The sequence below is a fragment of the Syngnathus typhle genome, linkage group LG7, assembly GCF_033458585.1.
Source record: "Syngnathus typhle isolate RoL2023-S1 ecotype Sweden linkage group LG7, RoL_Styp_1.0, whole genome shotgun sequence".
NCBI classification, from domain to species: Eukaryota; Metazoa; Chordata; class Actinopteri; order Syngnathiformes; family Syngnathidae; genus Syngnathus; species Syngnathus typhle.
The window spans coordinates 12105826-12121848 of NC_083744.1; the positions used below are offsets into that span (position 1 = coordinate 12105826).

Below are 16023 nucleotides of genomic sequence, written 5' to 3' on the forward strand. Positions count from 1 at the left end.
GCATGCTCATCTGACTTCCTGCTTTCTGTCACTTGACCCGACTCACTGTCACCCTTTCAATAACAATACAGTTTTGTTTTGTGTCTTATATATTCTGTCGATCGGTGACAATATTAGAAGCCTGATTTAGTTGAGGGCTTAAATATACGACATGGATTTCACCTCAGCTACACTGACCATTTTTTGTCAGATTGTATTTTAACCCGTTAAGAATTAAGGCATCAGTTCTTTGGCCATAAATTTATCCAACCATATTTTTAGGGCCCACATTTGTATGTGAAACAATAACAATCGGCGATAATTGAGGGGTCAAATGAAATACGTTGTTGATTAATTGATTAATATTTTGTCCAATTTAGTTTGTTAAATTCTTGCTGTGCTTTAGTTTTACCTCGAATATGATGCACATTTACATTTGAAGTGGGTTACACACATACAGATTAACGAGTGAAGAGTATGTTATTGCTGATTTTGTTTCCTCTCCGTTCTGCTCAGAAAGAGTTCTGGAGTGACAATAGTTGAACTGGTTCGTGGGTAGAGACTTGCTATTGTCGGAAAACATTTCATTATCTGCGGTGTGCTGTGCAAGGTCAGCTCAAGTACACGACACACTACAAGACCAGTAAGTAAACTTGCTGACCCCCCCCCCCCCCAATTGTCATTGGTGAGGTGTTAAGTCACCATTAAAGATAATGTAGTTAAATCTGGCAGTGACGTATTTTCGATGAAAGGTCTCCTTCGGACCTTTCAGTCATTGTCAGTCTATCCTTATAACTGGAACATAATACCCAGCTTTGGTTTTGATCAGTGCATAGTACACAGTATTTAGTGTTGCAATTTATTATTATTATGTATTTAACGCTTGTCAGTCTCTCTACTTCTAAGTACTGCACAGGCAATAAACACTGAAGTACCACTGAAGTTTCTTAAGAGGATGAGACAGATTGGAGGAAACGCTGCAGGACACAGCAAGGTTTAATAATTGTACACTCGCATGTGTTCTTAGTGAGCCTGGTGCTATACTATGTCCAATCTTGTATGAGTCCTGTCATGCATATCATAATATGCCTCAGTGCCCACAGCCCCTTGTGGGTGCGTGTGCGTCTCCCTGCCCATAGCTGCTCCATTTTGCAAGCTGACAGTTCTCAGGGAGGGAAGAGCGGAGCAGCTTGAATAGACTAGTAACAGGCTGAGTGGCTCAGAGACAAAGGCAATGTGTGCAAGTGCATGTGTGTGTTCCCAAAGCATCGAGTCAGCCAGACTGTGAGAGTGTATCTGCTGCTTTCTAGGCCCACTGTAAAGATTCTGCCCAGGGCCACACAAAAAACAGAAACACGCACACAATACATTTGACGGTGTAGTGAATTTTTGAGCCAGACAAGTTCTGGCACTTTGGACACACAGATCTCCGTAATGTCCCTTTGAGAAATTTGGGAATGAAAATCTCCCATTTAACCGACATTTAAAAAATGACACTTTTAGACAATTGAACAAGAAAAGCATACTTGCTTCTCTGTGCCAATAATTCCCAACCCAAAGAAAGTGTCGTCAAGACTACTTTGCCATGAGACATCATCAGGAATACTGCAGAAAATGATGCTATTTCACTTAATTGACCTGTGTGTCAAGCAGAACAACCAAATGGTTTCACATTTGCTGGCAGAGGGTGAACTAAATCTGTTTCCACTTTTTCCATTTATACAACAGAGTAAGTCACATGAGTATTTTAGCTTTCTATTTAATTAAACATCCCTAGATATCATGGCGTGTAGATTTGCTATTAAATTGAGATTAGATCATCATTCATACTATTTATGACATTTTCTTTCTGACGTAATGTCAAATGGTCAAATGGCAAAATAAAGGTTGAGAAAACACTCCAGTAACACAATACACATTATTGCGTAAATTCTCATTCTCAAGAAGGATGATCCAATGGAGGAATTTTAAAGCAAATTTTGCAAATAATTAGCTGTCAAATGTTTCCTCATAATGACTTTAAGCTGAAACCTGATGTCAGCTCAACAGCCGAATGTTTTATTTTTTTTTCTTGGAATGAAAGAATATGTTTTTTTCTAGCTGTGTATTTGTGAAAATGACTATTTTCAAGTTGTGTGCGATTTTATAAAGTTGCTCCTCCCTCATCTCTTTGTATCTTTGCATTCAGTTTTCTATAAAAAAAAAACCAAAAAAAACTGTCACCAGTCTCCAGGTTACCATAGCAACCAGGCTCAACAGCCACTTTTATGGAGCACTCATGTCAACCAATCACTTAGCTCTTACCCAATTGGATATTACTTTGGCCGTGATTATTTGTATATGATTAGTTCAAGAGATTCCCTGTCTTGACTTTCATCGTATCATTTTATTTTCACCCTCTCCTTTTTATGTTTTTTTCCCCTGCTGCTATGTGTCTCTGTACGTATCTGCATCTCCTCCACCTTTGTCTGCCTCGCTCAGAAAACAGGGTTTGTATCACATCAGCATAATACTACAGCCATTGCATATATGCATATCCCCCTAACCTTGTGTGTATCAGTTACTAGGAACTGCTTATTGTAAAACTGACTTATTACCTGCCAAGAGCCAAGAATACATTGAAACATTACCATCCAAAAGCATACAAATAAGGGAACCCACCATTGCATGTGTCTTTGAAACCGAACTGAATTACTGTTCGCCTACAACCTTGGTATGCGCATTCTTTTCAACACAACTCCAAAGAGTTGTGCAATCATCACCCATTTAATATATATTTATATTAAGTTAAAATCTCACACCTTAAGTTTTCCATGATGCAAGTTTCCAAGTCGCATTACATAACCAATGGGCTTCAGTAATGACTTCAGTTAAGAATTAGGCCTGTTTCATTTCTACTCTTTAATGTTTGGTCTTGCTCCTTGTAACTAGGGTTCTGATTTCCTGTTTAAAGTTTTACTTCGGATGGAAAAAAAACATTCAGCTCAGCCTTCAACAATGTTTGAAGAGTATTTTGCAGAAATGTACAGTCAGTCTGCCCAACAACTAGAATAACCCTTTCTGCACCGCCTTAACGCATAATTTGAGGTGCATTGCAGGCCCGACATTTATTTGCTTGTGCCAAATGTTCTTCTGTTAGTTTCTACCGACACAACACATATTGCAATTTAGGCAGATTCTTAGAAGGATGATGTTGCAGCTACAAGGTTGCAACTATATTCTGTTTAATTGTTACATCCTCTAGCTTTTTTTTTTTTTTTGGGTGACAGTGGGTGGTTGTGTCTCTTGTGTATATACTGTTAAATTGCCCTACCAAATTTTGAGCATAGCAGTCAGAGTTAAGAACATACCTGTTTGTAGTCTTAAACATAGGATTTCTCTTTTCGGTTGACCAAATAACAGTTTAGAAATCCATGCATCAATTTTGGTGGAGCTGATCTATTTTTGGTGTGAACTTTATAACCTCTCTGCTTTTCCAAATTCAACAAAGCAACATCCTTTTGCTGTTTCATGTGGGCCGACGTATTTTTAGCCGGGTTTGTGCGTATGTGTGTTTCTAAGTGTAGAGTCTGCTATTAAAGGCAGGGTGATAGCTCACTGGTGCTTCTAAATTTGGATGGCATATGAGAAGAGACACTAAATGTTAAAGTACTTAAGAAGATTTATAAAAATAAAGAGGTTAGAAATTGCAAGGAAGACAGCAAGCTAAGAAAACAGCTAAGAAAGAAAAGATCGAGAGGACTTAAATATGACAAAATGTCATTCTAAAATGGTATCCATCCTATGCTTGGGGTCATCCACTGACCTGGCGATAGGCTGAGTACACCCTGGACTGGTAGCTTGTCGACCACAGGACGGGCGCATAGAGACAGACAATCACACTTACGGATAATTGGTTTCTTCAATTAACCTTACCAGTGGCCTGTGTAAGAAACCTGGAGTACCCAGAGAGGATCCACACACAAAAGGTAGCAGTGCTAATGGCTAACAGAACAAAAGAAATCATTCCTATGAATCCCTCATCCATGTATCTGAATGTTTTCAATATCTCTGGTGTGTTTTTCCATGTTTTCTAGTCTAATCAACTTTGATTGATAAAGGTCCCAAGACACAGTATGTGGCTGGCCTTATCTCTACGGAGTAGTCTTGGTTTTATTTAGGGTAATGATTACACTGTTTATGCCTTTAGGCACAGGCAGATAGTTTAGGCGCTCTGCAGATGTGTGGGATGTAACATCATCGAATGTAATCATCGTCCATCGATTGTCCGAACCGTTTTATCCTCACGAAGGATACTACGTCACAGCAAGTAAACATCAAATTGATTTTTACCACACTTTTGAGATGATGTGTTTGCCACCACCAAGTGTGTTTTGACGATTTGCTCATATAATACCACAGACTGTGTATGTTTCATATCCACTGGTTCCTTCCTCTGTGGGCGGGTGGGTGTGGTAGCAGGACACCCTGCCAGTGTGCTGACGGAAGCCCCAGTGGTGCAAAGCCGCGGCCACACACACTGACAGCACACGCGCGCGTGCGCTCGTACACACACACGTGTGTGTCAATGCTTCTGCAAGGCAGGCCATAGGGGGGCTGAGCGACAATTAAATATTTAATCACTTCCAGCATTCAGCAGTTTGTTCCATAGGAGGCGGCGGGAGGGGCACAAGAGACAAGGGGATGGTATTTGTTTATCGGGTACTGATACAGGAATACAAACAACTCCGAACCGCGCAGAAATCATCATATCCCTTTGGAAATATTGTTTGTATTTCATATGATTACGATTGACGTGTTGATGGAAGGATGATAACGGTGAAGGAGAAGCAGAGTGCTGCAGAAGGAATGGAAAGGGCACAAGAGAGAGCAAAACAGACAAGATTGCATTCTTGGGAGATGAGGATGTCACCATGGCAACTGCATGTGAGAGTCACATGATGCAGAGGAGTCAGGGATGAGGATAGTTGAGAGTGAAAAAGAGAGGTGGAGTGAGAGGGTGGGGCATGCCTGGAGACAGTGGGGGGGAAAGGATGTTATTGAGAGATGATTAAATAAATTGTGTGGAATTGTCCTGTGGAATTGTCCTTTGATATCAGTCGTGCCATGAAAGAAAGGAAACGTGAGATGACAAAAAGACTGTAGATTGTACAGAATGATGAAAGAGATGATTGACAGAGTCAATGCTTGTCCAAAAATAGAAAGAAAGGGTCGGGGGTGGGCGATGACGAGAAAAACAGGAACAGACTGTTAACTGCACATTGTGCCCTCACTGGTCATCACTTTCCCTATATTTTATTGTGTAATAATAATAATAATAATAATAATTGTGAGTGGATAGTATTTTGGATAAGGAAAGGGAAAACAATATATAATAATAATAGTTAACCTTTTTCACATTTTTCTTAGCAGTTAAGAATGTGTGTAGTGAGTTTGACTGGCACATTTTATTTCCATTGTTTTATTGTTTGCTATTGTACAATGGGTTTCAAAATATGTACCAAGAAATCAGAGGTTGTCTGAGGAGGTTTGTCAGCAATATAGCCTAAGTTCTGCAAAATTGCAAAAGACAGATGTGTTTCAGGACACAGTTTATGGTCAATATAATTGCTGTAGTGCCTTAGAATCACATTGTAAAGACTTGTATTGTTTTAAAGCTCTCTAAGGCCATGGAGAATGACGAATATATTAAGTGTGTGAACTCTAACAGTAACAACCCTTATTCTGTATCTGTTCCGACTGAAACCAAAAATTAAAAGGCAGTGTACAATGAAATTCCGATCCCAGCAGGATAAATGCTACATTTGTCAGACCGGGGAATGCTCTTGGAATTTAATCCATACATCATTTTTAAGTACAGAACTATACAAGGGTCAGTGTTCTGACCTTTACAGAGGACTGGTAATAGATGATACTGACATCATCAGCTTGATTGAAATAAAATTGTCAGTTTAATATAATCAATTACACTTGTTCATAAAGTGGTTTGAGTGGTTAGGTAGATAGATTAATATTTGGCCCTTGATAGTTTTTACATTGTGTGTGTGCGTGAGTTTGTGTGTCAGTGTGATGTAGAGAAGAATTATAAGGGAGGTGAATGCCAAACATAGACTGTGCAAAAACCCCATCGTCATCATTATCATCACACACACGCACACACAACAATGCATTCACATTCACACTACTGACCCTGTTCAATATGATCAGTTTAGATGGTACCCTTTGTCTGCTCAGTGATTCTAAGTGTGTCTGTGGGCCACCGCCCAGCACTTTAAAGTACACAAATAGAAAACAGACTGGGTTTCACTTTGCACTGAACATCATTAGCACACACACACACACACACTCCATATCAGGCGCTGTGTGGCTGTAAGGAGAGTGTTGGAGCATCAATCACCAGGGGGGAAGCTGAAGCTCAGCTTTAACCGGCACTAAAACAACAACAAAATGTTTGTATCAAATTAAATCCATTCCAGTGGGATAGTTGCCGAGTGGAAGCAGCCAGAAGCTGTAACAGTATTTCGAAGGAACAGCGGAAAGACTTTTGATTTGGTGAAAGCCTGGGAGGTGGATGTTTCTTGTGCTCCTTTTTGTGCTGTCTTTTGACCACAAATAATAACACTTGCAGGAGTGTACAATACCGTAATACCTCACCAAAAGAATTGGAACAATATAAATTAATTTGAATTTGTTTAGATCTGTGTGTATATGTTACTTTAATTTCTGGATGGATGGATGGATGGATGAATGTTGTGACCTTTATAGTCAATCAAATTGAGTGAAATAAGATAGTATCAAGTTTATATCCTTTTTGTGACCTTTGTGTTCAATCAAATTGAGTGAATTGAGATATCAAGTTTATATCCTTTTTCTGTTTGGTGTTTTGCTGATGGATTTTTGGAATGTGACTGGGCCCAATAAAGGTTGGGAAAACTGCACCAAAAGAGGTAAACCACTCTCTAACACGAATAATAGGAAGGCCAGGTTTGAATTTAACTCTTGAGGCAAAGTCTATCCTTCAATAAAGTGTTGTAAAAAACTCTTTGTGCAAAAACAAGCAAACATAGAAGCCCATCTGTGAATCTGAGTGAAGCAAATGAGTTGAGTTTGTGTGGCTTCTGAAGGAGGCTCATTAATCTTTATTTATGGAACACGTGGCAACTAATTGAACTCTGAAATCTATAGAACATTTTTGCCTTGCAATATAAAGGAAGATGCTACCCAACTGATTGGAGAGCCTTTATCATACAGAAACATAATGATCTGAAGCAGAGGTAGAATGAAGATGATGATGATGATTGTCTTTCCAAAGTCTAAGTAGAAGTGATGAGTCAATTCTTCAACACGCAGCGCTCATATTTAAATGAGGAATGGGGGTTGAACTTTGCATACATCCCGACAGCAGTGGGGTTGTGAATACTAAATTGCAGAAAAATATCAGAAACAGTGAATGGCGGCCTACCTTGCCTCTCACCCAAAGTCTGTAAGCATATGCATCAGCTTACTAGAGATCCTTCTGAGGAAACGAGGCTGTGGTAAAGAAGCAGGGAGAATAACTGCAACATAACAGGCAGTAATGACAAAGCATCTTGTATTGCTGCATTAAAACTATATTAGACAAAGCTAGTCTATTTTAGACCACATTATGACAAAATTGACCAAGTTTATTAATGTTGTAGCAATTTCATCCTCGTGAGACTTTTGCATAACATTATTTGCCCCTCTTTTGTTTCTCTTTAGGCAGATGCCAAGATGGTGTGTGATGTAGTTAGTCGTATGGAGGACACAGAGCCTTACTCCAGCGAGCTGCTCTCTTCCATGATGCGTCTCTGGTCCGACTCAGGTATCCAGGAATGTTTCAGCCGGGCTCGGGAGTACCAGCTCAACGATTCAGCGCAGTAGTAAGTCCATGCGTGTCTGTGTTTGTGTGTTCCAGTTTGACCTCTCACTGATCTTCCTCTTGACAACTAATCTCATTTCCAAATGTCTGCATCACTTAATTCACCTGTATTCTCTATTCTAATGAGTTTGCTGTTTGTACATCAAAAAAAGGATGGGGAGTTGACAAAATGACCTGAGCCTATTTCATACGTGAATATAAGGCTTGGAGCTCGAAGCCCCTATCGGATATTTTTGCTAAATCCACTTTTTTTGTGTACTCGTTCACATTACAAAAACCAATGCAGCTCCGAATGTGGAGCCAATGCGTGTATGATGTGACTCACTTGCGCACAAAGCACGGCGACAAGTGATGTGCACCCAAACAAAAAGGACGTGACGTCACATCTTGTATGTAATCTTTGCATCTTGAACCAGAAATGTCTTTTAGGCTTCATATTTCAAGTGAGCTTTTGTTGCAATGAGCGTAGCAAAATTTTGCACTGTGCAGTCACTTGTTCCATATCAATCTCAAAAAACCCAAACTGGTTTCAAACCACTGGTGAAAGAATTATTTTCTTCGCGTTACCCATATTGTCATAGTCTGGGAGGGCAGAACCTACGGAAGACCCTGGGGAGAAAACGTACACTGTAGCAACGTTGAACAAAAAATGTATTTTATTGTTTTGGAAATTTTCTGTAGCAAAAAACAACAACAACAACTAATTAATAAAAAATAAAAAAAAATAAAAAATTAAGCTATTGTCTGGGCTTGATTTTTGATTGCACTCAAAAATCATGCTGTTTTATCTGATTCAGCTAAACCCGGACAATAGCTTGATTTTTTTTATTATTTTTTCTCTTGTATAAATCAAAAGTATTTCAAAAAAAGCAAGGGCAGCATGCTCTCAAACACACATCACTAATTATTTCTAATTTTCTCAATGTGATCATACACAAGCTATTACCGCACACAGTCAATTACCATTACCAGGGCCGGGCCTGATTTATGCTGAGTGGCTGTGCGTGGGGGGAGATGGAGACAGCAGGAGAAAAGACAACAAAACGGGGGGAGGGGGGCCTTTTACGTTAAGTGCCATGTTTGTGCATGTAGTCCTTGGTCAACTGTACACCATAGATACTGTGAAATTGCATACAGTGACTTGAAGAATATGGATTGAGTACATCGGAGGGAGTCTTTCTTCTATAGTACAGAGACAGTAGACGGAAGATTCGAACGATAATGTGACTGATGCAGCGTATACGTACAATATTTGTTTGTTTTGACTGTTTGGACTAGTTGTTGATTCATGAAGGGGGGGGAAAAATCACTTTTCATATCTGCCAATGGAAAAAAACATGAAAATCAACACTAAGTCAGACGATATCCATCAAGAGTGAAGAAAAAATGACAAGATACCTTACATGAACTTTCTTTGCTCTTTTATCTGGCTAAATCTAATTTAGACTTTGGCAGCATGTAACTTTTATGATGTCGATTCGCGTTACAATGGATCGATCGTTTTGCTGCTCTGTCTCACAGACACACGGAAACCTACGGAAAAAAAAAAAATTGGGGGGGTGACGATGGACAGACAGATGCTAGTGATGACTGAAGCGCTTTTAAAATAATGACAGACAGACCGACAATTATATTAGGAATAAGGACAGATTGACAATGACGTAAGAGGATGAAGGACGCATTACATACTGGCAAAATTTGGTAAATTACCCATCTCTGCTCGTGGTTGCCATCAAGTTATGAGGTGGTGGGTAAATACATGCATGTATGATTGTGTGATACTACACACATTATCATTACATTATTGTAGTTGTTCAGATTTTCTTTTTACTTGCAAACAGAGTACTTGCCCTTTACTATCATGAGGGGCTTGAACTTAACCACGTAGTTTGTAAACCACAAAGTATGTCATGTCCCAGCGATCCTTTCATTTGAACTTAGCTCATGTGTAAAATGACAAGTCGACAACGATGTAATAATTGACTATACAGTTTTGACTGGAGTCAGTGACGGTGTAGTGGTTTACTTGCCTGACGTTGGTGCAGGCAGTATGGCTTCAGGACCCACTCAGTCGTGGTGTCGTTGTGGGGAATTATTGCCTGACTTTGCATGTGCCCTGTAATCGACAAGAGACCAGTGTAGTTTCCATTACCTAAATTCAGAGGTAGAGGCTTCAGCTCCCTGTGACTGTAAACAGAAGAAGCAGAATGGAAAATGATAAATGTCAGTAACTGAGAACTACCAACGCAGGTCTCCAGGAGAAAACTGGTGAGCTCCACTTCTTGTCACTCAAGGTTTTCACCCCGCAGCAGCTTCTCTCCTTTCGAGATGTCATGCAATCAATGCTCAAATTGCACTGTTGAAGTTTGAGGGTCTTATGCTTAGTTGCTCTTGAAGGCCCTCTAACGGCCACGTCGGGCTCCAGCAGGCTCTTGAGTGCCAGATCATTGACATTTGAAGCTGATTGAAGCCTCACGGCAACATAATGTGCAGTAGATTCTGCTTACAGAAAGAGGAAGGAGTTATCAGACCAAACACATCTCTGGAAAGACAGTCACTGGATAAAATCAGTGAACAAGAATGTGGAGGTTAAAACAAAGCACGTTTGATGGCCACATCAAATAGAATAAATTACAGGGAATAGGGCAGAGCACACGAGAACAGATGCAAGACATTTGAAGAAGTGAAAAAAAAAAGAACTTCGGCAAAACCTGTGCCTTGTGTCAAGATGAATGATGCGAAGGCCGCATATCAGGAAAAGGCTATTTCTAACATTTGTTTTATCATCTAGGTGACGTAACAGTTACACGTGGCCAGCGTTCAATTGAAACAACATCTGCACTTGTGTGTGTGCATGCATGCACACCATTTGTGTGTGCTAAATGTCACATTAAAGATTGATAGCAGCTTCCTGTTGTGTTCTGGCCTGTGGAGAGTGTCTTTGTTGGGGGGGAGGGGGGATCTCGAATGTATGTGTGTGTGACTCACATCCAACCACAGATAGGTTAACTTCTGTCGTCATGTGCTGTGTACTCTGTGCATTAAATAATGTTTACTGTTGTGTTCTAAATTCCCAAGGGTGTGCATACTGGCTACGTGTAATGTATGTTACGTCACACTGTCAAAAGCAGAAAGACGCATTCTAAGAGCGACGCCTTAAGCCTTTTCTACCCCTTTCTGAAATGCTTGCATGTTGACCTATTTACCACAATGCACATATACTTATGTGTAAGTATGGCGTCATTTATCTGTATAGTGTTGATGGGGTGAAATAGGGAAGGAGACCATCCATAGACTGAAGGGTCTCTTGAATGTAAAACTCCTGTTCAACTAACACTCAAGGTTTTACATTTGAATGCAACTAATTTACCTATAATGTACACCATCAAAATATTTTGACAACTGTATCCAGTCTACTTTTCCTCCCATCCATCAAGTCTATGGTTACTGCATCCTTCGTCGATGTTGTTGTACTGATGACAGTTGGGTCACAACCTTGTGCATATAATCGTCCTCATTTCCAGAGACTCTCAGCAGGGTTAAGCTTTCGATCAATGTATGGAGATCATTTCCTGTGCTTCCTTTTTCTATTCTTGCATGAAAAGTACAGAATGAAATCTCTCAGCTATCCCACTCCCTTAAGATGAGAATGTAAAGTTTGGACATGTTCCCGCTGTATTTGTAAATATAAAGTTGTTAGTGATACACTAGACTACTACACTAGACTATTCAATTCACTGTTGTTTTCTTTGATTCAATGCAATCATTTGGCTCTTCTGAAGATTTTGTTTTTTTTATTGCACTGCCTCTTTGACGAATGAGAAGCTTCTCATTCGTGAAATGACAGCCCCAAACGCACAACCACGAAGTTGGCCTAATACAGATTATGTATATAATTGGAGGTAGCAGTGTCAAATTTAGTCAATTCCTTGACAGCTAATCAATTATCAAATGAATCGACAACTATTCCAATCATCAAATTATTGTGTAGAGGCATGTGATTCTCCATCTGCAATCTCACTCACTTCATTGCTGTTGTTTTTTTATCACTAAATAATACCAAATAAACAACAATTATTGGTGAATAAAACTTAATCTAGAAAATGTGGTTTTATAATCATGCAAAGTAACATTTTTATTCAATTACTCGATGGATAGAATTGATAGAATAATCGATACAAAGAAATTTGATCGAGACAGCCCTTGTCAGAAAGAATCTCAGTTCCTCATCGGTTCCTGCTCTTGCAAATAATGTCATTCCATTTTTGCTGATGGTAAAATGACACTTGTCAAGATTGCTCATCACTTACATTTACTGAAAAAAAATACAAGATGTTCAAATTAATTATTTCATTTAGACTTTATCACAACACCTGGATCATTATGTATCATATTGTAGGATTTTCTGTGGCAACAAAAAGTGCGCTCAAGCAAATAAATATGCTGCAGGTTATCTAGCGTTGGTGGAATTCACTGTAGGATTTTGTGTCGCTGATCAAACAGACAGAGCGTTGATAAGGCGTGACTGTCATATCAAAATTAATAATCAGATGAGATTAAAACCGGTAAAACAGGTAAAGCCATCATTTCATGTTTCTTTCCTCGTGAGGTGCTTTTCACTGCATATTTCAGAAGCATTTATGAGGGATTATGTCATCAGTAGCACCTTATTAACATTAATAAACAAATTAAGACATTTGTCTGTGCATTAGTTAATAACGTGGAACACTATTTTCCTGCATGTCGTTATTATAATTTGTGGAATACTATAAATGATTCGTCATCTCATCAACACCTCATCATTATATGTCAACACTAACAAGGTTACTTGCCATGTTGTGGTCACACAGCTGATTTTAAAACGGACAGTCGATACCTTTTTGGTGATTGCAGAATGTGAACGTGAATGGTTGCTTATCCGTCTTTATATCAGCCCTCAGTGCCCTGTGATTGATTGGCTACCAATCAAGGGTGTCATCAACCTTCCACCCAGTCAGCAGTGTTAGGCTCAAGCCCCCATCTTGGATGGATGGCTCTGGCCTGCACATCCATTAGATTGCCCTCCCTCATCCTCTATGGCCCCATTACCTACCCAGTACCTTCCTAAAACTGTCTCCATACTCAGCAAGAGTAATGCAAGCTTTTGAAAACAGGGACTCAGTACAGTGTGCCGTATATATTCTGAGGATGATGCTGACGGCTTGTCCTGATAACTTTTAGATGCCGCACGCAGACTTACATAGAAAGACATGAACACATATACATCAATACTACTTCCCAGCAAACCGTTTTATCTGGTTGCCTGTCGATTGAAATTACATTGCCATGTGTGACACCTTCAGAGAACAAATCACACTATCCTCCCACGCCGAAGGTCATAAATTTGAGTCTGCTTGATGACTGTGCAGCATCTTGCTGCACAAATAATGTTGGCTAACATGCAAAAGCAACTTCAGCTTAGCACACACCGGCTTGCAGTACATAACCGTTTTTAAGTAAGTAAGAGTTCTTCCTGCCAGCAAGATTTGTTGCCTTCCTTCATGCTGGTGAATAAATTGTGCCGAGCAGGAAGGAGACTCTGAATTGTTTCTAGTTATTTTTGTCTTCAAACATATCAAACAAGCAGCAGAAAAGCGTCATGTAGTATTTTTAGTGTCACGCAAGATGCTTTTTGATATGTTACCAAACATTTTATTGTCCTTCATCTTTTCAGCAATTTTAGGAGAAAATTAGTCTGCTGTAGTCATAAAAGTCAGAGTGGGTTCACAATTAAATCCCCATCTCGATTCTTATATTATCTTCATGCTTTATTGCACAAAATCTAACCATTGTATCTCTCCATGTCATCAGTGGACCTGTGTGTGTACTATGTGTGTGTGTGTGCGTGCTTGTCTTCCTGCACACACAAATCACCAACTAAATGTTCTTCTATTCATAGGGGGTTAAGTCCCCATCCATATAAAAATACTAAGCCACACCGTCTTTACTCAATACATTTATAGACTTATCACACAAGATGGATGCAAATGGCTATATTCACTGGACGATCTTCAATGACAATTTGTGGGAAGAATAAGATGGATTTTATTGATACCTATAGTATTATATCACATACTTAAAGTTTTGTACGGAAGATATAATTCAATCACTTTATCCACTGCTCTGAAACTTTAATCTCAACCAGGTACTTTTTTTTATATAGTTCGGGTAGCGGAGGTCTGCGCTCTACCGCTCTAGTTGAATTACTTATTACTTTATTGAATAATTGTTGAGGGTCAGATCATTTATAAAAGATAAGAAGATTCAGAGTTGCGGGTGTTGAAGCGCAGTCATTCAGTAGTTTGAGTTCATTGTCACGTAATATTGTTTGGTCCTCGAATCGGAGCATCTAAATTATAGTGAAATATTGCTTCAGTGAGTATTTCAGTTTGTCCTGTAAAACTAATTTCCCTACTTGTGATAAACTGAATTAATAATAAGTCCTTTGTTTGATGTCCTCATTTCAATACACATTAAAGCAGATGAATGTATCTTCTTTATTGTGAAGCTACCTCGACAGCCTAGATCGGATCGGTGCTGCGGACTACCAGCCAACAGAGCAGGACATTCTGAGGACGCGGGTGAAGACTACTGGCATTGTGGAAACATTCAGGTATGAGTACAATTTATTAAATAATGACTCAACGCACTCGCACACACAGGGACTTTATGGGCATAGGTTCCCTTGCAACTCTGCGTAGATCACTGCCTGTTAGAATGTCTTTAGTGGTAAGTGTGTATAAGATAAGACTGTAGGATCATGTTTATGATTGTCAATGGTTTGAATGTACTTGAATGGAGCTGTCCAACAAAGGCTTTTATTAATTCAGTTATCCAAGTTGGCAATAGTTTTCAGGCATTCTGCAAATACCTGTACACTCAGAAGCCCACATATTACACTATATTCTTAGATGACGATTCGTGGACAACAATCTTACTTGTGCCTCTAACCTACTTGGGGAATAAAAATTATTCTGGCTTTAAAATGGTGGTAGGACTGCAGAGCTTCTTCCGTGAGAGAGACTTAGAGACAATTATTAATATGCATTGCAGTAAAGATCATATAATTTCATCCATGCACTTTGAAACAACTTTCAATACAAGTAAGGATCTATTTTGAGTTCAGTTAAGACCACTTTTAAATTTCATAATAGTACCATCGCAGCATTAACATGTACGGTTCACAAAAAAAGTGACAAAATACACAAAACTTAAAACAATTCAGCAAAAGACCGAATGACTTTCAGTGTTCAAATGTCTCCAGTTCCACTCATTAGAAAACTGATAAATCGAAATAATTAAAAAACTCCACAGTAGTAAAGCACTCAGAACTGCGAGGCGGATTTATTAAAAATGACCACATCGTGCTGCCTCATTAAATATAATAACATATAATAAACACATTTTACTTTGAATAAGCCTGGTCCTCTTTCCAATATTTGATTGTCAACGCTATAATTAAGCAGAGCTGTCAGATATTTCTATAATGTAACGTGACTGAGTTAGATGATGTTTTTAAAGTCTTGTCTGTAAATGTGGGAATGTGCTTTACATCTATCAGGCTGTTTGATGTCGGAGGCCAGAGGTCAGAGAGGAAGAAGTGGATCCATTGTTTTGAGGACGTCACTGCCATCATTTTCTGCGTCGCGCTCAGTGGATACGACCAGGTGTTGCACGAGGACGAGACCACGGTAAGGAAACACAATGTCTCTCTTTCACGTGAAAGAGAGACATTGTGTTTCCTTACCGTGGTCCTCGTCCCTCGTGCAACACCTGGTCGTATCCACTGAGCGCGACGCAGAAAATGATGGCAGTGACGTCCTCAAAACCAATGGATCACTTCTTCCTCTCCTGACCTCTGGCCTCCGACATCAAACAGCACTGATAGATGCTAAAGCACATTCCCACATTTACAGACAAGACTTTAAAACACATCATCTAACTCAGTCACGTTACATTATAGAAATATCTGACAGCCTCTGCTTAATAATAGCGTTGACAATCAAATATTGGAAAGAGGACCAGGCTTATTCACAAGTAAAATGTGTGTCTATATATGTTATTATATGTAATGAGGCAGCACGATGTGCGTCCATTTTTAATAA

At 39.4% G+C, this 16023-nt stretch overlaps 1 protein-coding gene across 1 annotated transcript in view; it reads left to right on the forward strand.

The window, feature by feature from the left end:
* The window catches only part of LOC133157053 (guanine nucleotide-binding protein G(o) subunit alpha-like), a 45643-nt gene that overhangs the window by 21969 nt on the left and 7651 nt on the right, over positions 1-16023 (forward strand). Inside the window, 3 exon segments of the mRNA XM_061283294.1 lie at positions 7720-7880; positions 14427-14591; positions 15387-15609. Of these exon segments, the coding sequence (XP_061139278.1) occupies positions 7720-7880; positions 14427-14591; positions 15387-15609 (549 nt within the window).